Source organism: Vulpes vulpes, chromosome 5 (genome assembly GCF_048418805.1).
Source record: "Vulpes vulpes isolate BD-2025 chromosome 5, VulVul3, whole genome shotgun sequence".
Taxonomy (NCBI): domain Eukaryota; kingdom Metazoa; phylum Chordata; class Mammalia; order Carnivora; family Canidae; genus Vulpes; species Vulpes vulpes.
The window spans coordinates 117,227,697-117,254,021 of record NC_132784.1 but is presented as its reverse complement, the minus strand read 5'-3'; the positions used below and the strand labels follow the sequence as shown (position 1 = coordinate 117,254,021).

General features: G+C 34.3%; 1 protein-coding gene across 7 annotated transcripts in view; it reads right to left on the bottom strand.

Annotated features, from left to right (window-relative positions):
* The window catches only part of SEMA3A (semaphorin 3A), a 455,199-nt gene that overhangs the window by 52,586 nt on the left and 376,288 nt on the right, over window positions 1-26,325 (bottom strand). For all 7 annotated transcript variants that reach the window (XM_072759792.1, XM_072759795.1, XM_072759794.1 and 4 more), the window contains one exon: window positions 22,020-22,139. In XM_072759792.1, coding sequence (XP_072615893.1) covers window positions 22,020-22,139 — 120 coding nt within the window. The remainder of the gene's footprint in view (window positions 1-22,019; window positions 22,140-26,325) is intronic.

The window sequence follows — 26,325 nt, the reverse complement described above, 5'->3', positions numbered from 1 at the left end:
ACAAAGCATGAGAGAAAGTTCCTGAGCAGAACAGTAGCATAAACCCACTGCAGGAAAACAACCTCAATTACCCACCCCCCTTTCTCTGAATCAACTGTGAAAAGGAGGCTTAAAAATCTATATAGTTCACAAAATATACATATACTCTTCTTCATACTTGAAAGGTAGCCCCACTGATTTTCTGACCTCTCATAAAAGAAAATCCTTGCTAAATACGTACCTTCAGTTACCAAAATAAAAGAAACAGACTCTGGGGGTGTCCAGGTGGTTCAGTCAGTTACGCATGGGATCCCTAAATTCCACTCAGGTTGTGATCTCCGGGTCATGAGCTCAAGCCCTTCGTGGTGCTCTGCCCTCAACACGGGGACGCCGCAGAGTCTCTCTCTGCCCCTCCCTCCACCGCCCATGTGCACACATCCTCTCGTAAATAAATAAATAAATAAATAAATAAATAAATAAATAAATAAGATCTTTAAAAAATATTCTGTGATAGGACTCAAAGAAAACTGGGTAGAAATCTGGCTTCTCACATTCACTGGATTTGTAATCTCAAAAAATTAATTCATGTCAACTAGCCTCAGTTTCCTTTTATGTCAAAAAGCACCTATCTCTGAGGGGTGCTGGGAGAATTATATTAGAGAATACATATACATCTACACCTACACCTGTTTGTTTGTCTATCTATTGATCTGTCTTCTATTTCTTTCTACCTACCTACCTACCTGCCTGCTTCTCCCTCTGCCTGTGTCTCTGCCTCTCTCTGTGTGTCTCATGAATAAGTAAATAAATAAAATCTTTAAAAATAATAAAAATAAAAGTTAATGGTAATAGAGACTTAGATTGCTAATGAAAGCAAGTTGAATCAGAAGCCAGCTGGTAAAGCTATAAACCTGTTAAAGTGCCCTGAGAAGAACAAAGGCAAATTGTAATTCATATAAATTTTAAAACTGCATTTTTACAATTAAAAAAAAATATTTCCAATGTCACAGCCTCAGGCTTCAAACTACTTACAAGCTACCTAGCAGAGGCAATGGGTGATAGGGAAAACTCATCACCAGATGACAGCCAACACACCCCGGGTGACAGTTATAGTTTCTTCCCCTTTCAGCTTTGCTGCAACAGAAGGGGGAAAAAAGCCCCAAAGAATGAAAAGACTGTGAATGGGAACTTCCAGAGCATTGGGAATGCAGGGAATGCAGCCTAAGGTCATCTCACATTCTTCCCTAACAACCTAAGCAGAATGGATATATCATTTTTGGCTGTGGAATAGAAAAACTTCTAGCTGCCAGAGAATAGGCCTGGAAAAACTTTTGATGCTTAGCTGGCTGGGAAACTATGAATAGCCCTTGGGGTAGTTTAACCCAAAGAATGGTTCAAGATGAGTCACACGAGGATGGAGAGAAGGGCTGATTAGAATGGAAGATGAGCACAAATGGTAAGGGAAAATATTAGTAGCATTTACTGTGCCTTTCCTTATGCTTTTCATACATTATTGTGATCTACAACCATCCCAGAAAGGAGCCCTGACATTAAGATCCAGCAAATGCCCAACATGCATACTAGTAAGTGGGAAAGCCAGGGTCTAAACAAGAGCGGAGTTCTTCCTACTACATCATGTTGCCGCAAGTATTGACACCTGTGTGTTTTGCCTTTGTCTCTAAGCTGCATATACTTATACACTATTTGGTTATTGTTTAATATTTTAATAAAGAGATCAGCATTTAACATCAACAAAAAATTAGTGGAAAAGCTTGCAACTGTTCACCACTGCAAACTCAGGCTATTTAAACTAAATGGTCATAACCAAACAAACATCACAAGATTTCTTAACAGAAACCAAATTGGTGAAGAGGAAGTGGAAAGATTTTGGGTTCCTGGACCTAGAAGAAGAAACCCATGAAGTGATCATAGACATCACTGTGGGGCATGTGCCTCCACCTCTGTATGTCAAACCAAGTTAATTATCTTACAATTTCTCTTATTGAATGTTTTTCCATTTTCATCTTTTCAGTTTCATCTCCTGTATCTACTAGATTGGCTTTTCTGATCAATTCTATCCCTAATACATTTTTTACTGCATTTTTCCCCTTACATTTGTCCTAATTCAAGCTCTCTCATATCTCTCCTAAAGTATCGCTCTGTCTTCTTAAAAGAGCCTCCTGCTTCAAATCATTCTTGCCAATGAACACTGCATACGCTCAATTTTATGGTTTTCCATTAGCTAAACAATTCAACTCAGAATTCCTTAGAAGGTCTTCAAGTAGGGGCGCCTGTGTGGCTCAGTTGGTTAAGTGTCTTACTCTTGATTTCGGCTCAGGTCATGATCTCAGGGTTGTGACACTGAGCCCTGAGCTGGCTCGGCCCTGGGCATGTGGCCTGCTTGGGATTCTCTCTCTGTCTCCTTTCCCCTGCTCTCGCACTCATTTTCTTTCCCTTGAGGAAGAAAAGACACTAAGGTCTTTGCTACCTATCCCCTGTATTTAATTCTAGGATCAGCCCCCATTGCATTTTCCCCTGTACCTTCCTATCTCACTACTCTGGATTTCCAGAACTTTCATTCTTAAATGATTTCACTGATGTGAATTCTCTATGAGAAATCATGGAGAATTTTTCAAGACCTTTTTCAAATACCTTCCAAAAATACTTTCTTCAAGTTCTTCAGGCAGACATTTGTCTTCTGGGTTTCCAGAATATCTTGTTTAAATTTCAAATACAGTAGTTACACTTTCCCCACCTGCTCTAGATTATCCCTCATAATGATACACCATGTTTCTTCAGTAAGTTCTTTTTAGACAGGATTTTGTCATTCATCTTCAAATCCCCTTATAGGATAGTGTCTTACACTTTAAGATACTTGTTAACTTGATCTCAACTGAACACTATTCTATTTATATAACTGTCTTACAGTTTGTAAACCGCCTTCACATGGTTGATGGCAGGAAACTGTACAGCAGTTAAGGGCTGTCACAGCATTCAGCTTAGCTGTGCTACTTACTGTGTGACTGTGAGCAAATTATTTGACATAACTGTGTCTCAAGTTCTCATCCTAAGGTAAGAAAACAGAGATGTTATAGAGACCAAATGACTTAATGGCATTAAGACACATGCAGAAAGAACAACATGCTGTTGTGAAACCTGACTGTCCTTTTTGTTATCCTGTAGTTGGTTACCTTTGCTTCAGTGTTAAGCCACGTGATGTTCAGCAGGAGCAAAGAGAATGTATCATTGAAGTCAACAAAGAACAAGTATCTTTTTTAAAAAAAATAGGAGTGGAAGCTGCAAGGCAGAAACAAAGCAAATCAAGAGCTGCTTCTTTTCACGTTGGATAGCTATAATCAAAGAGAAGATCAAAATGAGTCCGAAACTAAAAAGAGCAGCATTGACATTATTCTCTATCATGACTTAGATAAAGACATATGGTTTAAAAAATCCTAAATGAAAAAAAAAAATCCTAAATGAAGTTTTACTCTCAATGCCCGGACTTAAAGAACTATATTCATAGCCACACAAAACTTAGATTTACATCGGTGCAATTTTGGTATAGTAAAATCTTCAATGCATTATTAGCTTTCTGTATGTGGACAGCATATATGTTCTTTTTACTTAAATATTATGGTCTTTAACATCATCTATTCAAATAGGAGCATCTTCATAATATGACTGTCTACATATTGTAGAATTATGTTTGGAAAGTAAATTCATGATAAATACTTTTTGTGTGTGTGTGTGTGTGTGTCCGTGCATATGGATGTGTTTTCAAGAAGATACATTTTATGTTTTTTTACTTTGCTGATTGATTTATCTATCATGTATGACTTACAATTAATTCTCTGTTTTGCTGAACTTCTCAAATAATAGGAACATAATGCTTAGGACAAAGTAGTTTTTAGGGAGTGATTGAAATGTTAATATAATTTTACTAGATGGCTATATCAGGAGTTCATAGACTATTTTCTTCTTATTTATTTCTAAAGATTTGTTTATCTTAGAGAGAGAGAGCACCCGTGAGTGCACACACTAGCAGGGGGAGGGGCAAAGGGAGAGAGAGAGAATCTCAAGCAACCTCCTTGCTAAGCACAGTCAGATTCAGGGCTGATCTCATGACCCTGAGATCATGACCTGAACCAAAACTAAGAGTCAGATGCTCAACTAACTGAGCCACCCAGATGCTCTTATTTTCTTCTTCTTATTTAATAACTTAATTATCTATCAAAATATGGTCTATGTTTCCACCCTCTTATCTTGTAAGTATGTGGTCTTTACATTGGTTGATTATAAAAGAAGCAATTGTTAAATATTTCATTGTGGGAATGATATAATCATGCACCTTATTCACTATATATTATAGTGACCTTTTCTACTGCAGATTTTGGGAGTTGCGTATGATGTCTTGTTATTTACTACCCTATATACAGTGGTTTAGAGGTCTGTGTTTTATCATGTTAAATATGCATTAGAAATATATTGGTGTCTTTAATATTTAATCTAGTCACCTCAACTATAATGTTTTTAGGCATTTCCATAATTTTGGACTATTTAGTCCCTCTTGACTGTAGGAAGCTGCGACATTTATAGATGCTTCCTTGTATTAGATCCTAAATAAATAAATTCATACCATGAAGGCACTCATCTACCATCATAAACTGTCCTTTTAACATTTACATTTATTATGTTTTTTAATTATGTTAATTATAAACTACTGTATGATTAGATTAGATCATTTGTTATTTAAGAAGATCAGATGGAATTTCCCAGAGGAAATAATCTCCAGTATTTTTTATTACTTCATAACGGCTACACACATACACAATATACACGTATGTGCAGGTAATAACTTGGAAATTAATTTCATTACATTTATAGAGAGCAAGGACTTAAAATATAGATTTCTCCCATATTATTGCCAATAAATTTCTATAAAATCAAAAAGGTTTGGAAAAAAGACAATTTTCCTTTAGTATTTTTTCATTATAGCAGATTTCAACGTGAAAGGAAATTAAATAGAACATACATTATATAAACTCTGCTCTCTAAAGACAAAATCATGTTATCAATGAAGTCCATGATCATAAAATAATAAGAATATTTTGCATACAAGTTAAAAATAAATTTCAAATTTAGATGAAGAAAATCAAGGCAGCAAACTTTCATTTTCTATGTCCAAAGGAAACAGGACTTTCTATTTAGAGAAGTCATTGCTCCATAACAAGTAATATGATCTTACTGAATAACGATTTCACACTAAAACTTTCTCTTAAAGAGAAAATTGGTAGCAGTTCAAGAAGTGGTATTCTTGACTCACCTCATTCTAAATTAAAGTATGTTTTTCTTCTCTTTGCCAGAAAGTTCATCAAATTTTTTAGACAGTGTGCTTACTCTGTTTTATTAAATGAGATGAAACAAGTCCATTTATGTGTGGGTGATTTATTTTTTCAAAGTTTCAGTGCTTAAGCAAGAAATAAACAAAACAAAACAAAAAAAAACAATGACCACACCAAAGAGATATCATAGAGGGATGATTTAAATCTCTCTGAAAGAAGAAGAATGTAACAGTATCTTCTTTCAACTCTTTTTTAAAAATTTTATTTATTTATTCATGAGAGACACACAGAGAGAGGCAGAGACACAGGCAGAGGGAGAAGCAGGGTCCCCCCAGAGAGCCCGATGCAGGACTCGGTCCCAGGACCTCAGGATCACGACCTGAGCCAAAGGCAGACGCTCAACCGCTGAGCCACCCAGGCGTCCCTCTTCTTTCAACTCTTTCTTTAATCCACCATCGTATCTCACTCATTGGTAACATTTAAAATAAAAACTATATACATTTAAGATGCACTTTGGGGCTCAGTCAGTTAAGCATCAGACTACTGATTTCGGCTCAGGTCATGATCTCAGGGTCATGAGATCAGCCCCAGGCTTTGGTGGGGAAGGATACCACACTAAGCAAGGAGTCTGCTTCTTTCCCTCTCTCTGCCCCTCCCCCCTGCACACACAATCTCTCTCTAATGAATAAACAAACCTTTAAAAAGATGCATTTTGTAGAAATAAATACATCTTTTGAAAAACAATTATAGACAGAATGAGAACACAAACCTCAGACTATGAGAAAATATTTGCAAAAGACACCTCTGATAAAAGGCTGTTATCCAAAACAATATAAAGAACTCTTAAAAATCAATACTAAGCAAATCAACAACTCAATTAAAAAATGGTCCAAAGACCTTAACAGACATCTTACCAACCAAAAGAGATCGACAAATAGCAAATAAGCACAGAAAAAGATGCTCCACATTATGTCATTAGGAAATTATAAATTAAAACATCAAGATACTGGTAAACACCTATTGGATTGGCCAAAATCCACAATGCTGACAGTATCACATACTGGTGAGGATGTGGAGCAACAAGAACTCTCTCATTTGATTCTGGTGGGAAGTCCACATGGTACAGCCACTTTGGAAGATACTGGGGCGGGGGGTGTTTTGTTGTTTTTGTTGCTGTTTTTATGAAACTAAACACACTGTTACCATATGGCCTAGCAATCACACTCCCTGGTTGACCCACAGAGGCTGAAAAGTTATATCCACACAAAAGCCTTCACATAGATGTTTAGCACTTTTATTCAAAATTGCCAAAACTTGGTAGCCACCAAGATATGCCTCAGTAGGTGAGTAGATAAACTGTGTTGCATCCAAACAATGTAGTATTTTTCAATTACAAAGGAATAAGCTATAAAGCCATTAAAAACCATGGAGAAAACTTAAATGAATATTAGTAAGCAAAAGAAGCAAATCTGAAAATGCTACATACTGTATGATTCCAACTACTTGACATTTTGGAAAGAAGAAAGCCATGGGGACAGTAAGATGAGTCACTGCAAGGAGTTAGGGTGTAGGGAGAACAAACTGGTTGGGCAAAGAAGATTTTTAAGTTAGTGGAACTTCTCTGCATCACACTATCATGGTGGATGCATGTCATTATGTACATTTTCCCAAATCCACAGACTGTAAAACACCAAGAGTGAACCCTCATGTTAACTATGTACTTTGGGTGATAATGATGTCTCAACGTAGGTTTACCAACTGTAACAGATGTACCACTCTGGTAGGGGGATGCAGATCTGAGGGAAGTTATGTGTGTGTGGGTGAGTAGAGGTACACAAGAATCTCTGTACCTCCCACTCAATTTTGCTGCAAACAGGTACTCTAGGGGCGCAATCGGTTAGTGCATAGTACTTATACAATTTTGCTGCAAACCTAACTAAAATTGCTCTAAAAAGTAAAGTCTATTATTAAAAAATAATTCTAACAACATTATTACTTAGATTAGTAGTGTTTCTGTGCATTAAGAAGTTTAATTGGGGTCCAACTCTTTCTTACTATATTAAGAACATTTTCTTTTACTCCTAGCTAACATTTTAATTAATCAAAGTCATTTGATTTACCTTATTTTTCAACATTAAACAAGATAAAGCATATGTTATTTTTAAAATATAAAGACAATGAATTAAGAGATTTCCTAGTATTAAATCATCCTTGTAATACTAGAATTGATTTCATAGATTTATTTGGAATATTTGGATACTCATAAATGTGTATGTTTCTAGTTTACCTTTTTACCCAATATTGTTATTAGCAATACCATAGGCACCATATGACTTGAATGCCTTGAAAACCTTTTTATCTTTCCTTGTCCATGTTCTGAGGCATTTCTTAAAGGTTCCAAATAATTTTTTCACCCACATATTTTATACATGATTCAAAGTTAAACTGACAGATTGAAATTTTGGTTCAAAACAAACAAAACCACCAAGCAATACAAAAACAAAAACAAATATGTAATACTAATTTAATTTTTTTCTATTAACTTATCTTAAAATACAGGTGTATATATTCAATTTCTGCTTATCTTTTGTCCCTGAAAAGTACTTGAGGATCTACAGATGGCAAAACTGGAATTTGTGAATTCCAGTACCAGTTTAATTTAGGAAAAAAAAGCACCAATTTTCATATAACTATAAAATTTACTTTGTCAAAAAATTCTCAATATGTGATTTCACAAAAAAAAATTTATTCTTTGAAATAAAAAGTCAATTTTATAAGTGAAATGGAAAATGTCCTTTTTGATATCTGCCCATTTCCTGGGACATGGTAATAATTCAAGCCCTCATTCAAGAACTACATTAACAGTCCTTTGAGCTGCCTCTGATTAGGCCCTTGGGGTTTAGGAAAAAGAAAAATTCTTTAAGAATGTGGCCTGATTCTTAAAATAAAATAATGATTTGGGGACCAGAGAAGATTTAGGTCAGTTTTTATTTGACACAGACCTTAGCAACTTTTTAATAACATGAATGCTATTATAGATAAAAACTAATTATCCTAATTGCAACACTAGCAGACCTTCAGCATTTCTATCATCCTCTGGTCAGACAGTGTTCTCACAAATGCTGGAAATTCAAGATCTCTTCAAAGAAGAAAAAACATATTCAAATGTGATATAATTAGCAGTTTCTATGGGTTTTGTTCTTAAGAGACAATCATAGTTTTGATTCTTGAAAATGTCTAATTATATAGGAAGGGACATTCAAGGCAGAAAAGAAAATAATTTATAGCATAATTTCAAAGTAATTAGAATTTTCAGAAAACAATTCTTGCTATATACCCTGTTTAATTTGCAAGATCTTATCCTTTAAAAATAACAATTCAAATTTTACATCAGTTAGTATTTCTTTGTACTTTCCTAATCACACTATATTGAAAACAAACAACTATTGTTATTTTAACAAAACAATTTCCCTTATTTTTAGTTTTAGCTTTGTTTTTAGGATTGCATCTATGTGAACTAAATGTGAAAAAGTTGTTCATTATATTTACATGAAATTTGGAGAATTTTTTTTTAATCATAAGGGTTCTATTATATATATATAAAATCGTATTTTATGATAAAATCATATATATATATATATAAAATCTTATCACACTCCTATAATTTAAAAGTTTAGATTGTGATACAAAATTTAAAGTTGTAACATTAATGTATAGTTTTTGGTTTTGTATTTAGATTTTTTAAAAAGATTTTATCTATCTACTCATGAGACACACAGAGGCAAAAATATAGGAAGAAAGAGAAGCAGCCTGCCTGTGGGGAGCCCGATGTGGGACTCAATCCCAGGACCCCGGGATCACAACCTGAGCCAAAGGCAGATGCTCAATCACTGAGCCACCCAGGGGCCCCTGTATTTGGGTTTTATTCTGTTTCTTTGCACTAAAAAATCTACCTTGTTTTTATTTACTGGATGTTTTGAAAAGATGTTTAGAGGAAAATAAGTTATCAGATATTTTAAATCCTAAATTGCTTTTTTCCCATCTGCTTTATTATTTAAAATAAAATATTATTAGGACTAGTCTAGCTGTAGTCAAAGTTAATTTATAATTCTGAAACCCATTTTTAAAAACTTTTTGGGGCTTCTCTGAACCCCAGAAGTCACTATGTCTACCACAATTTTTTTCATCCCTAAACATTTAGCAGGACATGTAGTTGTGGCAGATTTCATGGGCTATCACAAACGTGCTAGTGGGTGTATTAACTGACACTGTCTCAGCAGAATGGATTCAAGCAGGTAAGGCAGGTCCTACCAGCCTTACCTCTATAGGTCTTATCAGTGATTGGTGCTTGAAATTTCAGCCAACCTGAAATTGCTGGTACTTATATCTCCCCACTTTAAATGGAAGCAAAAGCCACTAATTTAAGAAGGCTGATGAGAGGAATTGGAGAGTTTAGATGACAGCAAATCAGGAGCAGTAATTTAATCTAACCAATGAATACACATACGCGTACACACACACACACACACACATTCTTGTGTGCTGTCAATTTAAGCTTCAGTGTAAGACTGTCCACCCAGGTAGACTGGAACATAACCATTACGTCTCTAGCTCTCTTTAATAATTAAAGATGTACTCTACTTTGCAATATGTTTTAGTCTAGTTCTTCTCAAATTTTAGTGTAGGATCTTGATGGAGTGCAGATTAGGGTTTAGATCTGGGGAGGTTCTGAGATTCTGCTTTTCTAACAAGCTCCCGGAGATGCACATGCTGTTCATCCAAGGGCCAAACTCTCAGCAGCAGGTGTATATCAACTAAGTTTTCAGTGATTAAAACTATGCACAAATAACACAATTCATTCTATGAACCATTATAGGATAAGATCCTTTAACCCTGGCAAATCTTGCTTTTTAAAAACGATGCACCCGTATTTTCCCTGGCTCTAGACTGATGAACATTTCCTGTGTGTAAAATCTTTAGCAAAGAACAGAAATACACAAAGTTTAAAAATGGTAAATATCATAATGAACATGTTAGAGAACAAAACTGAGGTTCGGAAGACATGAGTTTAATCTCAGGTTTTACTCAATGACAGGCTACTACTATCCTCTCATAAGTAGCATAAATTTCATTACTTACAATTTTCTATTTTACAGTGTTTCTGGGAGGATCAAGTGATCTTACAGGAAGCACTGTGAAAAGCATAAAATGCTATACAAGTATATGATTTTGGGTGTTCATGATTATGTCAATTACTTACTTAGGTAAGGACATCACTTTTTCAAATCATTGCTTTAATTATTATTAAAACGTTCAAATATTCAGTCTAATAACAATGCCACATCATTTACAGTGTGGTGGATCCAATTTAAAACTGCTTCTGCTTCTTAAGTTAATTTTTGCTTTTTGTCCAGTGCAGGTAGGTACTCCATTAACACTCTTCTTACCTTTTTTTTCTTTGCTACTCTTTCCAGCTATTATTGCTTTAAGAATTATTATTATTTTGAGTGCCAATATAAAATTGTTTCTATAGATACCTAATTAAGACTAATAAAGGTATTTTCTAAATCAATTTGATACTCCCAACCTATTTTTTAATAAATATAGGGTTGGTCATTTTATTTTAGTAACAGTAAGAAATGGTTTCTTATGTCTTTAATCTGGATTAAATTTAAGTTAGTTCTGCTTTCTAGTGGGCCTACTATTTCTACATGAAATAACTATTAAAATATACATAGAACTATTATATTATATTCTGGATATACATAGAAAATTATACATAGAATATTATAAAATATACATAGAATATTATATTATACTCTGGATTCTATATAATTACATATTATTAGGATATATTTCTTAGACCATATAACAAGAAATGTTATTCATATATTAATTAGTTGAAAATACTACAAAAAAGTAGATTGTCCAATCTTTTTAAATAATATCTCTCCAGATGTTATGGAAGAAGACAATGCTCATAGAGTATCTGTAAATAGGCAGATAAAAAGCATGACAGCAATGCAATTTACAGATTTGTATGATAAAACCCAAAAAATTTGGAAAAGTACTATACTTTTTGTTAAATGATGTAAAGGGAAGGCATTATAATCACTGATATGTAAAAATTCTATAGCAAATACTATATTAAAGCAATTAAGACAATGCTACTTAAAACCATTCAGAACATGACTTTCTTAAATTCTTATTGGTTTGGTTTAAATAATCAAACTAGAAATTAAAATCCTACAGTAAAATGAAACACTTTTACTCTCAGAAAAGTATCTGTTTCGAGAAACAAGATTATTATTAATGATTAATTCATTATTTTTTATGTATGTCTTTAAACATTTTTTAAAGATTTTATTTATTTATTTATTCATGAAAAACACACAGAGAGAGGGAGAGACACAGGCAGAGGGAGAGGCAGGCTCCCTGTGGGAACCCAATGTGGGACTCGATCCCAGGACCCCGGGATCACGCCCTGAGCCAAAGGCAGATGCTCAACCACTGAGCCACTCAGGTGTCCCACATTTATGTCTTTTAAAGCTTAGGGATCAGCTGAAAAGGCCTTATTTACTAGGATTTCTACTAAATCCCTGAATATAAAAAAAAATAATGTTTCTGGTTTCTTCCCAATCCCTATTTCTCTCTAACCACCAATCTCTTTTTTTTTCTCATTATTTTGGGATGATTTACCCTTCTTGAAAATTTCCTTTTTTTTTTTCTTTTACATGGCACATAGTAAACACATAATAAACGTGAGCAATGCTAGTATCCTTACCAGTCCAGGACACTGAATATATGAAGTGTTTATTATCTATTTGTTTGCATGAATGAATGAATGAGTGACTATTGTGCTAATTCTCTTTTTCCTTTTTGGAATTTGCAAACCTCTCATTTTTTTTCACGTTTTAAAAGTTTTTATTTAAATTCCAGCTGGCTAACATACAGTGCAATAATAGTTGCAGGAGTACAATATAGTAAGTCAACACTTTCCATATAACACCCGGTGCTCATCACAGCAAATGTACTTCTTAGCCTCCATCACCTATTTCATCCATCCTTCTACCTCCCCACCTCCCCTCTGGTAACTATTGGTTTGTTCTCTATAATTAAGAATCTGTTTCTTGATTTGCCTCCCCCCCCCTTTTTTTCCTTTGCTCATTTATTTAGTTTCTCAAATTCCACGTATGTGAAATCCTATGGTATGTGTCTTTCTCCGACTGACATATTTCGTTTAGCATAAAACTCTGTAGCTCTGTCTGTGTCATCATAAATGGCAAGATTTCATTTTTTTATAGCTGTTATATTCCACTATCTGTCTGTCTTTCTATCTATCTATCTATCTATCTATCTATCTATCTATCTATCATCTATCTATATCTCCATCTTCCTTATCCATTCATTAGTTGATGGACATGGGCTGTTTGCATAATTTGGCTGTGGTTGATAATGCTGCTGTAAATGTTGGGGTTCATGCATCTCTTTCAATTAGTATTTTTATATTATTTGGGTAAATACCTAGTAGTGCAGTTGCTGGATGGTAGAGTAGTTCTAGTTTTCACCTTTGGAGGAACCTCCACAGTTTTCCAGAGTGGCTGCACCAGTTTGCATTCCCACTAACAGTTCAAGAGGCTTCCCCTTTCTCCACATCCTCTCCAACACATGTTGTTCCTTGTGTTGTTGATTTTAGCCAATCTGACAGCTGTGAGGTGGTATCTCATTATAGTTTTGATTTTCAATTCCTTGATGATCAGTGATGTTGAACATCTTTTCATGTGTCTGTTAACGATCTCTATGTTTTTATAATTAGGGATATCTGACATTAAAAAACATGTTATAAAAATCTATGTCATATTATCTACAGTTTTTCTGATTCCAATAGATTTGCATTCTTTTTCCTTAAAACTTAAGCGGCAATTCCTTAATATTTCTTTGAACGCACTTATACACATAGTCTCTAACAGAAGACTGTATACATATGAATAAAAGACTTAAGTTGTTACATCTTATCATTTCATAGTGAGAGCCTCAGACAGTTGGTGGCCCTGATACTGAATCAAAGTCTGAAAATCAACTGAATAAAAACAAAAACAAAAACAAAAACAAAAACTTCATGTTTCCTGAAAAGAAAAAATGGATAATACCTCCTCTCTTCAAACAATGGTTTTAAGATATTAAGGCATGTTGGGAATATATGCAAATGATCTCGTAGATAAGCCAAGACTTCTACGGTTTTTCATTTATAAAAAGCTCTGTATTGTCTTGGAGGGCAGGGATCACTCTTACTCAGCTCTGTTTCTTATAGTAGCTCTTGGTACCTAGAGCTTACTGTAGGTAGAAAATGGAAGTTGCCCAGAGTAATATGTTGGTAGTGTTGACTGTGCTATTATCAGTAATCTAGGAGGACTTAGAATAGACCTGCCAGGGGGAAAAGGAGAGACTGGGGTGAGTGATAAACTTAAGTTATGTACCGAGCTATAGAGATACTGCTGACTGAGATGAAAAGGGACTAGATTTAGGGAAACTAAATCTACAAAATTTAGGGACAGACTTTGGTTAGATAGGAGACTTTCTGGTGTAGTTTTAGGGGGATTTTTATTTTGGCTTGTGCATTATAAATTTTATTAGCATGATAGATGTTTACTTTGGTTAAAGGATGAAGACAAAATCTAATCAGGAAGTTATTATTTACCATTACGAATTACTCTTTTCTCCCTTTACTTCTCCTTCCCTTTTAGCTTTCTTTGTAGACTCTATGCAGTGGACAGATTAGTTTTTTAAAAAAAAATGTTTAATGAGGAAAGAAGGAAATAAAAATAGTTTCAGCTTGGACAAAACAGAAAATTAGTTCACATTTTAAGATTCATTAACACACAATTATCTCAAGGTCTTTCAAAGGCAATTTCACTATAATTTTCTTAATTTGGGCACTGATTGGCTGACCAGAGTTACATTACCTTCATAACTATGAGAAAATGTGATTTTTCTCCTTTTATTTAAAGGAAATCAACAGCAATGACATAACAGGAGGGGCAGTCTTTAGCTTTCTTATGGCAAACAGCATTATTCCACTACTTCAATAATTTCTCTGCTATCAAAATATTTAATATGATTACTGTAAACACCTGAGAGTAATTGATGAAAGGTTTCCTATACCTTGTTGGTTCAGCCTAGCCCTGTAAGTACAAATTCTATAATGTGAACTGCCAGTATAACTAGGTTTATTTTCCTTTAATTTACCCCAAAATGAGTCATGCTTAATGATAATCTATGTGTTATTGTTTCCTATCTTCAGAATTCATTTATTTTCATGGGACTTATATGACAGCTTTCATCCTGCAAAACCTTGGTACAATTTATTCATTTATTCTTAAATGTGTTTAGAAAACATATTTGATAAACACTGACTCCATAAGCTATTAAGTGGCAGTCATTAGTTTGATATCAGCCTTGGCATTATTTAACTTTCAGGATCAGTGATAATAAAGTTCACTAAATTGCAAGTGGGTCATAAGACAATGTGTAAACTGAAAAACTATTCTGTATTGGCTGTAACTTAAATGCCATTGTATGCTAAACAGAAAAGGCAGTGTGACTCCCAAAGGGAAGGCTATCCTTCGCTGTCATCTATTTCCCATTATATCCAGGTTAGGATTTTATAAATGTATAAATGGGATAGTGCTCTTTGAAAGCAAAACCCTGATATTCTTTTTTTTTAAACCCTGATGTTCTTTTTTAAATTAGCAATTAAAGGCGCAAAAAAAGATTATTTGCATTTATGTGAATTTAGACAAATTTATAAACATATTTAAAAGGCACATTTTTGACGGGTTCTTTATATTGTCAGCTTATGTTAAATCCAAAACCAGTTATAATTTAGCAAATCATCAAGCAAAATCCTAAAAACTACACTTCTAATAAATAAAATATTTATACTTACATTAATTCATAAATTATAATTACTAATTATAAGTAAGAGCAAGCACCTATGTGCTCTTGAGATTAAAATCAATCAGGAAAATGGGTTTAAATGAAAAAGATAGTAATTTGAGGACAACCAACTCTATTTGATTTGAGTGTGTTAGAAGTCATTTAGGATTAGATGATAAAGGACTTGACAGGCAACAAAATCTGGATTCAATTCACTTGTAAATTGAAAGACATAAGTGATTTTTGAATGGGGAAGTATTGTGATAGCCACCAGAGCTGTTATTAAGGAGACATCTGACAGTGGTATCTAAAGAAAAAGAGTATACATGGCTTATTTTTTTTAGGTAATCTTACAAAAGAAAGTATAAACAATAATTTATTGACTGAAACAAATTTTAATCATCAAAAACTGCATGCGTAACTTATTTTTGTTCTAAGCTTGCAGACTTCATTTCTTGGCATAATTATCTTTTTTTTTTTTTTTTGGCATAATTATCTGATTTGATTCTTGATATATATTCTCAGGAGTCAACATTTCTCCTTGATTCTGAATTAATTTTAGTGGGCATGTGAAGATTACACTTCATAAAATAGGGTATATAAATGAAAATTTTATCTACTTGAAAAGGCAGGTTACTGTATTGCTTTTCCTTTTTTTTTTGCCATTTTGATATTATGATATTAGCTTTTAAGACATTATAATTAAAACCTTCCAGTCTGAAAGCTTCTGAAATCTACCACTGTGAAAGTATTTGTGTCAAGTGGACATTTATAACATTGCAAACTTATTCTTTCCCCTCAGAGTGATTAGGAGGTAAGGAGTGTTTTTTTTTTCCTCCCCAAACTATCCATGCTATTAAAATTCAATGGCATTGCTTGCCTTCATTCAGCTTTATCTGGCTAAAATCCTTTAATTCCCCAGCCCCTGCTGTTGGGGAGCTCTAGGCTCATCACACTTAACCTCTGCCTGGGCTTCTCAGAAAAGAATTTGTTTCAGTCCATTCATAGTTTCAATAGTTGAGCAAGCCACACGCAACTGCACACTGGTCTTTTACCCCGAGCACACTAATCTGATTGTTTTTCCACTCTACAAACTCTGGGTCAACAATCAAGCTGCCGCCAGAAACTAATTAATTTGCAAACAGGCTTCTGTTTTCACAGAGGGAAAGCTTTTGAGAGCCATGTCAGAGAGGCCAGTCACACCATGGTTACACACATTGTCATGGCATCCACTTCTTTGGGTAAATCTCTTGCTTGATGTCACTGCACACATGAACCCAGATTACCCAGTCATCAGTAAATCCCTATTGAGGCCCAGTGAGCTCTGAATGTCGTGAGTCTAGAAGAGGAAATTGGTGTAGACAGGCTCTCTATTCATTAAACTGATGATAAGACTAGAGAGAAAAATGGTGAAAACCAAGAAGAAATAGGGAGCTGGCTTTGATTTAAAGAATTTTCTAAGATACTGTCTCACTTTTCTATATTTCCATCAATTTTAATTTAAAATGTGGGATTCCCTTAAATAAATGTAATAAAACCCTTAAATGTTATTTCTTTAGTCTCATCATTCAATGAGAAATTCTGAAATAAGTGGTTCAAAATTTGTGGCTAATATGCCATACTGGAGAGTTGTAATTTTTAGCCCATCATCGAATAAAGTTAAAATAGTACATCCTAACAATTCTATCCAGGTATGTTGTCTCAGGAGCCTGAAAAAACAAAATCACCTTCCAAGCATTGCCACTAATGAGTTAATTTTTATTCCAAAGTTTTATTCATTTTTCTTCATTAGTGCGAATAATTTCAAACAAAATCAGTTGAAAGTGATTATGTTCTTTAGACAAAATGTGAGATAGAAAATAGGTCCTCATTAAAAGAGACCAAATAAAGTTACATTTTGGTAGCTTTTTGGACTTTACAAAAAGAAAAGTTGTATTTAGTGAGTTTATTAAATTTATCATTATTTGGAGAGTAATTTCATGCTGTATAGTTTTTTTAAAAAAAAGATTATATTTTTGAGAGTATGCATTATCTATCAGTATGAAAATTTTTCTGGGAAATAGATTCATGAGAAAAAAACCTCAGAAAACTATTTGGTTGTGTTTAGGAACAGACTGTTTTAAATTGTTATATATCTATGTTTCAGGATAATTTCAGCGAAAATAACCAAAAATATTATCATTTTTATTTGTGACTCCTTATACTGATACCTCAGGATGTTTAATGAGTACAGAGTATAATTCATAGGTGATGTAATCCAAAAGTTAAAAAAAGACAATATTTCTGTTGCTTTTTCATAATCTATGAAAACCAAGAGGACATTTACAGTTGCTGTTGTTGTTTTAACTAAGTGATCACTCAACTTCTATGATACTCATCTGTTCATATAACCATAAAATAAGGCATCCAGAGAGCTTTTTCTCCCAAGGTCAGCAAAATAATACTGACATACTTAAACCAGAGAGGTAATTCAGACTGGCATCATTAAGAAGTTTGACATTGTGCAAAGCTAGATAATTCATTTTACTTATAAAAATTTCCAATTGGATACTTTATGACAGTTTATGCATTTGAAGATGGTAGAACTAAAATAAAGCATCGAAAGAGTTGTGTAAGTGATTTCAGATTATGTACTATGTAATATTAATTTGTGCTCTCTTAGATTATTTGCGGTCACATTTCTTGGTTCTGTTTTCATAAAAATGTCTTGTGGAGAAACTTGAATCTTTAGAGAACATGAAATATCCTAGTACATGACCGCAGAGGAAGCTATGCTGATTCCAGTGAGGGCAGGCCATCCCGGTATGAGTGTTACAAGTGAGAGGAAGTGGAATGATGACTTGCATACCATTTCAATTACAGAAAAAAGCAAGTGGGTTGGTCTATCCACAGGCACGATCCTTTTAGGAAATTCCACTAAAAGAAAACAGGTCTTCCTGAAATGAGTGGGAAGGCCTCACACTCTGGGCACTGTAATTAGGTCTGTTTGTGTTCACTGGGCCTTGGCTCTTTCAAGGATCCATGTGGTTTCCTATATTAAACCCGACTCTCACTGCCCTTTCACCCTGACTCAACTATAATCACTCGCAGAATGAGTCTGACAAAGCCTCCTAAGCATGCTCCACCCAATGAAAGTGGGAGAAAGGATACAGAGAAAATTCAAATTATTAAGTGCTTACTATATGCCAATCATTCACTTAGTGGTACTTTTTAAACATGGGCATGCCAGTTTTCACAACTGTAAGAGGTAGGTAGTAGCACAATCCCATTAAAACTAAAGTCAAGGTGAAGCTTTGTCTTACTCTAAAGAGCACAGTCTTTCCTCCATATCATACTGCATCCCAGCATCAGTCCAAGACACAAACAATACTGAAAATAGTATTCATCAAAAAGAAAAATAAAGGTGGGTGAGCCATCCACCTGCTCTAATGAATGGCTAACACGTGTAAGAACAAATGAGTAGTATTTACATGCTAAATGTTAAGAAATCATTTCTATGACAGCAGCATAAACTTGCTTCCTTGCCATGAACACATAGAGAACAATTGTACCTCATTTTCACACTGTTAGTGAGGTGAAACTGGAGTTGAAGTTTAAATGAAGTTAAAATAATATTGAAAGAATTTATAAGGCACAAGAAAAGCACAGTGAATTTGGGCACATCGTGTCAAACACATAGGAGTATATTTTCCGAAATCAAAAGCTGTTTTAACATCTACTAACTCTAAACTAGGGGCTAATTTTAAAAATATATTTTTTTTAAAAAGCAGTTATGTAAAATCAAGAGATTCTATCTCTCTTCTGTTCTTTCATCTAAAATTGTTACTCATCCCTAATTTTTCCTGTAACAATGAAACTAAATTTAAACCCTGATTGATGCTCTTATAAAAGAGGTAAATTTCAGGGATTATGAAAATAGTGAAATTCCATTAAAAATATTGAGATATTTTAAGGTCTACTTCTAGGCAACTGACTTTATTTCTTTAACAGAAAAAAAATTAAGTCACCTAAAATAGGCCACCTGATTTGTCCAAAGTAACTGAATAGGTTTGAATCGATTTAAGAAAAGTAAAGTAAGTCCTGTGCCAAAATTAATTTTAATAGTCCCAAAGACCTTTCAGAAAGTACCTTGCAAGTATTTATTACTCCTGGCAGTACAAATGATTGTGTAGTCTATGCTGATGCCTCAAACCCATTTATTTTATGCATGAATATGTAAACATTATGTTTCCAATTTTATTCTGGAATGGCATTTAATTTCAGGAGGCTTGTGATTCACACAGTCCCTTGGTTCTATCTCAAATGTGTCTGCATCCTCCATCTTGCAGCAGTTGTGGTTTCTGCACCCTGTCAAATGTAACCTTTGTGCTAATTTGGTAAAATCAGTTCTCACGTTTAGTGCTGAGAGACTGATAACTGAATTCTCAAATGAACTACACATTTGCAAGATGAAGTACAGAGCTGTGGACAATGACTGCTTTCCCACAGTGTAAATTCTTCAAACTCAGCTGTCAACATGGAAGTGTGCAACACAAAAGCAGCTTTAACTTGATGACTTTTTTCTTCCAAGGCCATAAAAATGAAATGGATACTATGCTCTCCTTTATGTTATTCCATCTTCTTGGATTTTCTTTCGCATGGACAGTGAAAGCCTGTATGCCCTTTAGAGTTCTTAGGAGATCAAAGTCTCCTTCTTGTTGAATAAAAAAACAAACATTTTTCCCTCCTACATAAATATTTCAGTTTGAGAACAGACCAGATAGCAATATTGAAAGAGGTTTTTCCCACTAATTTTGACTCCATACAAAGTTTAATAACTGACAATGGATATTCCAAGATTGTTCCTTGGGATTTTGGAACTTGGTTCTTCTGTAGTCTTACACACATAGTCTTACGGTGATCTCAGTATCTTTTCTTTTTCTTGGTGAGACTTCTGATTTTTCTTGTGGTCACCCGCTCTTCCTCACATAGCCCTCCCCTCCAGCATGGATATTTGACTGTATGTCCAGACCCTTTTGATTACTGTGGTGTTTGTACTCAATTATGAATGATCTTAGGAATCATCTGCATTTAAGATACAAACAATGGGAAGTGATGTCAAGCTCACTGGAAACTTGGCAGAGCAAGAAAGGAGGGCAGCTAAGAGAAGCAGCACTTTAATGGGAAAGGGCTTTTTAACAATGAGAAATATGGCAAGAGATAGTGTCCAAATGGAGAGACTGATTAAAAAATAGAGAATGTTGGAGAAACAAGATCTAACCAGGCTATGGACTTAGACACAGAGGGACTTTTCGTCAGACCAGGATTAAAGGAAGAATTTGGATAGAACATAAGAGCAAGTTTTCAGAAATAAGGGAAGGAGAGATAAAGACAGCAAAAGAAACGTACAGTGGGTAAATTCATGAAAAACAATCCATACAATTAAGAACAAAGACACACCATTCACATTAATTCATAAAAAATAATAGGATGATCAGTAATGCTGTTGCAGGAGACCAGAGATGCTGACTGAGGTAATTTGAGGTATGTTTTATGTTTGAATAGTCACTTTAAAGTATGAGATATATCAGAACAAAAATTATCACAGACTCATGGTCTCCTGAAGTTTCAGTGAGATTCACAGTAGAAATGTGATTTTTCTCTAACAAACTAATGAAAGAGAGAAGTGATAAAAGGAATTTTGGCTACCCCAGAAGGGCAAGAAAAACAAGTGTGGTAGAAGTTCAAAGAATGAGATATTCAAGGATCTTACTGAGAACACAGATGGACTATTCCCCATGAGCTCCATGGGGAATAGTAGGTAGGTGAAACCAGGGACAAGTTCATGAATGGAAGGTTAGGGTCTGGATAGCTTTATTTTATAAGACTAAAACAGATATACCTGGAGATAGTCATTTAATAATAAAAAACATGATAATACTGTGGGGGCCATTATAAAAAAATCTGTGATAAATGTGCCAGTGAATAATAAAAAAAAATCAAACTCGACATAGAATATATAAAGATTATTTGGTTCAAAAATCTGACTGAAAATGTTATTTATTTTAGGCATACAAATTTCAAACATTTTCTCCTTCACTGAATTTATTTATAGACTAAGAAGAGAAAGAATGTTTAACAGAAAGTATCTACTTGATCAAGGTGAAGCCAGGACCTGAAGTTAAGGAAACTGGGTTCTTGGTCCACATCTTCCACTACCAGGTTAGAGAAAATCTTAGATAAAATATTAGTCTTAATTTTCTCACCTATAAAAACTGAGAGAGGATTTTAGAAGGAGAAATGAGAAATCAAATGAAAAAATACAAAAGTCTTATGAAATTTTGAAAGAACTTTCAGTATAATGTTACCAGCACTACAATTTGTTTAAACACTCAGGAACGTGCACGATGCTCTCAGGGCAAGAAGAGAGGTGCGGTGGAAACAAATACTACATCGTGAGACTTGTTGTGGTGTCTGAGTAAGACAACCCTGGTAAGTCATCTTATCTCTTTCCACTGCCTCCCTTCCGGAGCTCCAGCCCAGATCTCTTTCTTTCCACAGTTAACTACTGAGAAACTTCAATTTTGGCACAAAGTAAATATTTTCCTGATTTTTTTAATCTCACTTTTTTCTTCTTCCCCTATTTTCTCACACCCACAGTCATGAAGTCACCACCAGTTTAATGGCACACTAGATCTCAAGGCATACAGGGAAAGCTCTCCTTGGGCTACTACAGTTACACCTGTTAGGTAACACGCCTGCGCCCTGGCACATGCCACCTACCATTGAGCCACCTGGAATCATGCTGCTCCGTCCTAATAGGGTGGTGGTGCCCCAGCGTTCTGAAGATCGCAAAATCTCGCCCCATAAAATCAGCTGCCGTCCCGGAGTATAATTCCCCATCTGTGTTGTGACAAAATAAAACCACATATAGGTACTTTAATTCAATTAAGGAAAGAAAAACAAAACAAAATAAAAATTTCATGTAGAGACCCTGCTGGAAAGAAAACAGGAATACTGTCTGCATCATTACGCAGTTACTTATTTTTATCCTATGTCTTTGTTGAAAGAAATATTCAGTAAATGTTCACTCTACTCAATGAGTAGTAACTTCAAAAAATGAAGTAAAATATGGTTCAGTGGACATCACTAAAACTTAACATTTATTCCTTTCTTTTTTCTTAAGATTTTATTTATTTATTCATGAGAGACCCAGAGAGAGAGGCAGAGACACAGAGAGGGAGAAGCAGGCTCCCCAAGGGGAACTTGATGCGGAACTCGATCCCAGGACCCTGGGATCGCACCCTGAGCCGAAGGTAGAGGCTCAACCACTGAGCCACTCAGATGCCCCCACACTATTCCTTTCTATTACGACGTGAGACAAAAGGCAAGATGCATACTGCATTCATCACATTTTTATATGCGTATAGCTCCTGCAGCTCTAAAATCCTAATTTACTAGGGTAAGATACCATTGTAAAATACTGCTTATAGTTTTTTTTTATTTTAATGGAAATTAAAATTTCAATATATTTCCTTTTTAGTGGTATCTGAATGAATAAGATTTTGCAATACTTTAGAAAGGACTAATATTTTCCTTGCCAAATTTGTTTTCTTGCTTTTTAGTTTTGAATATATAAAGTGGGAGAAGTGCTCTAAGTTATCATGTAGTCTTAAAACAAGTCTATCACATACATAGTCTCAGATACAAAAGAAATGTGTCTGGCGCCTGGCTGGCTCAGTCAGAAGAGCATATGACTTCTGATTTCAGGGTCATGAGTTTGAGCCTCATGTTGGGTATAGAGATTACTTAAATAAATAATACTTAAAAACATTTTTAAAAAGTCTGAGGAGATGGAAATTTTGACAAGTACAGGTCATAATCACCACAGATCAAGACTCTATTGTGTTTTTTGACTCATTTCTACTTAAATTGAATTAACTCTAGGTTAGAGTTTAATAACAGAGGAATCACAGTGACAAGCTTAAAATAAAAAGGAAAAGGAAAAAGGGAGGAGAAGGAGAAGTTAATATTTACTGAATACCATTCTGTGTTTGCTGGGCAGCTAGGCAGTGGCTTGACACTTTCAAATTATCTCATTTAGTCTGTCAACAACCCCATGATGTAAATGTTGTCCCTACTTTATAGTTCACGAAACCTAAGGTTGCTCAGCTAATGACTAGGAAAGTAAGGGTGAAAGTTCAAACTCAGGCCTGTTTAATCCCAGTCTTTTTACACTAACCCAAACGAGCTTTTACTTAACTGAAGGTTGAAAAAATTACACTTTCTTTTCTTTAAACAGAAAGTACCTCCTATTATTTAATCCAGAAAACACATTATTGCCTGCTTACTTATAGTGAATTACTAGCAAAATGAAACAACAAAAAATATAGAACTTTCTCTAAATAATCTACCACAATGACAATAAACTTAGTATTATCTTGTTGGTCATTTGGATAAGTTAATCTTTCTGCATTCACTGACTTGAAAAATGATTAGAAAATAAAATGAGGTGATAAATTATAACTTAAACATTTGTATAGCACTATCATTTCCAAATGATTTTCATATTTATTAGATAAACTGGAAAAATTCCCTGTGCATCTTTAATTATAAACGCCATTGGGAAAGTCTCATTTAGCTGATTTTTCAAATGATACTCTTTGATCACACTCAGTTCTCAATTGCAAATAAAGGTTTCATAATGAAAATAGACATGCTCAGTGGTCCAACTCAGTCAATTCCTTTGGTGGTTGGTTCTCTGATGTGTCTGGATGCACCAACCTTTAGAGAATGTCCAAGGCAGTGGAGAAGAGCTAAGCAGAAAGAATCACTGTGCAACTCCAAGGTTTAGCTTGAAATATTAATAAAAAGACATCTTTTCTTACAGATGAGTTTTAAGATTGTGATATTTTTGGATTGTTGTGAATCAAGACAAATAAAAATGATGGTTTGACAATATTTTAAGCACAAATTAGTAGGTAAATGAATGGCACTCTATTACATTCTAAACTATCATACTATGGTATCTTTGGGATTCAAAATCATCCTGTGTTCCCTTCACTTAATTAAATATCAAGTTCAAATCTGACCTGCTCTCACCATAGTATGCTATAATAACATTTTATCTGCCCATAAGGTAAAAATAAACCTTTTCTAAAAGCACCAAAATGCTGTGAATAAGCTATCTACAAATTTCAAAGGCACCTTGGAATATGTAAACGGCTACTGTCTCTGTAATTTTAACTTGTTTTCAATCACTGTAACACTTTTATTAGGGTTGGTATTTTACCTTTTAACAATTGATAAATAGATGTAATGGAACTTTAAACTTCAAGTGAATTAGTTTTCTTGATCTGTGTGAACAAGAGCGCATTGGTTAAGAATGTGTTGTAAAGGCAGCCTAAAATTTTCATGCTCAAGTATTTTCATGTTGCAACACCTGACATAGGATGCCTTGTGTCCTCTTTACCTCGAAAAATCAAAAGTGTTAAATTATTAGTTGAACCTCATTGCCCTCTCAATCACATGTTAGGTAATGAAAATCAGGAACAGTAGAAAGAGAACCACTAAAAGGAGAAAACTGAGCAATTTCATATCAGGGTGCAGTGAGACAGAACACGCCCAACAAGAGGTATAATCAGAAATGGAAGAGTAAAGAACGTAATCAATCCTTTTTTTTTTTTTATATCTCTGTGACTTATTTTACTATATAACTGGAAATTAGCAGATTTAGTCCCTTTGCCCTATTTCACTCAATCTTTTTTTTTAATTTGGCTTGCTTTAGTTTGACTAAAATCCCTAATTATGGTTGCTATTACATGTAAACTCTATTCAGGGGAGAGCTGAAATAATAAAACAACACCAAAAGAAACTGTTATTTGGATATAAATAGGTATTTGTTTCTCTTATTAATTTATATACTTGTTTCACAACTTATACTTTTTTTAAAATTCACTCCCACATAAGCAAGGCAAAAATCAATATACATGAAGGAAAGGCAGAAAGATTGATTTTGTTTTTCTTTCAAGAAGAGATAAGTAGGTCATTTAGAGAAGTACAGAGAGGTCATTAGAGAAAGCAGAGAGTTCTTGAGTTGGAGAACTACTGATCAATTTATTACTAAAAATGGAATTAAAGAACTGACTTAGACACGGAAGGAAGTTCGTGGTTTAGGCACCAGTTGCCTCCAGTCATAAGAAATTCCCTCCCACCTGCATATTATTTTTAGCAAGAGTCAATGCGATTTCTGTGAGCTGTAGGGCACCAGACGATTAAATGACCAGGAAGGGTACATTCTCATATTGTCAGTGCTCACTATCAGTAACCGTTTTTTATACTAGGCCTTAAATCAGATCCTCTGCTGAGATGTCTGTAGGATTCTTACCAGGGATGACTGTTCCACAGAAATTGTAGGACATATTTATTATTTCACTCAAATGTATATAGGTGATAGGATATCCTACTTTTGCATTCTCATAAGCAAATAAATAATAGTCAACTTAGAATATATTTTATTTAATATACTTGTGCATTTCCACCATAGATTAAAGATTTAGTATATTCTGTGGCCATATAAAATAATCTAATGATAAGTGAGTATAAGAAATCTACTCTATCTCAGTTGGCTTATTTTGAAGAACAAATATGTTTAACAAAAAAGTCTACTTGCCAAACTTCTTTTGTAGTTTCTAGGTCATTTATGAAGTTATCAAATTATATGTTGATTCTTGGGCATAGTGTTAATTTTCCAGTTTTCTGACCCTTAATATATGTCTTCTTGAAACCTGAAGCAGTGTATTAGGTAAATGTTATCCTACAATGATTCAGATGCATTTTGGTTAAAATGCATACTTTTGAGGTTTTCCAAATGTACTAAGCTACTAGTGAAAGAAAATATGACATTTGTCCAATTTTATTAAATTGATGGTACAATAATATACTCAAGAAATTGTTATATGTATCAAAAAGTGGTTGGGGATACTCTGTCCAACAAAGGTTTTAGTCTCTCCACAAAAGACACAATATGACAAGTTTGATGTCTCAAAAATAATACATCAGACTAAGAAAAATTAGTGCTGACAGATGA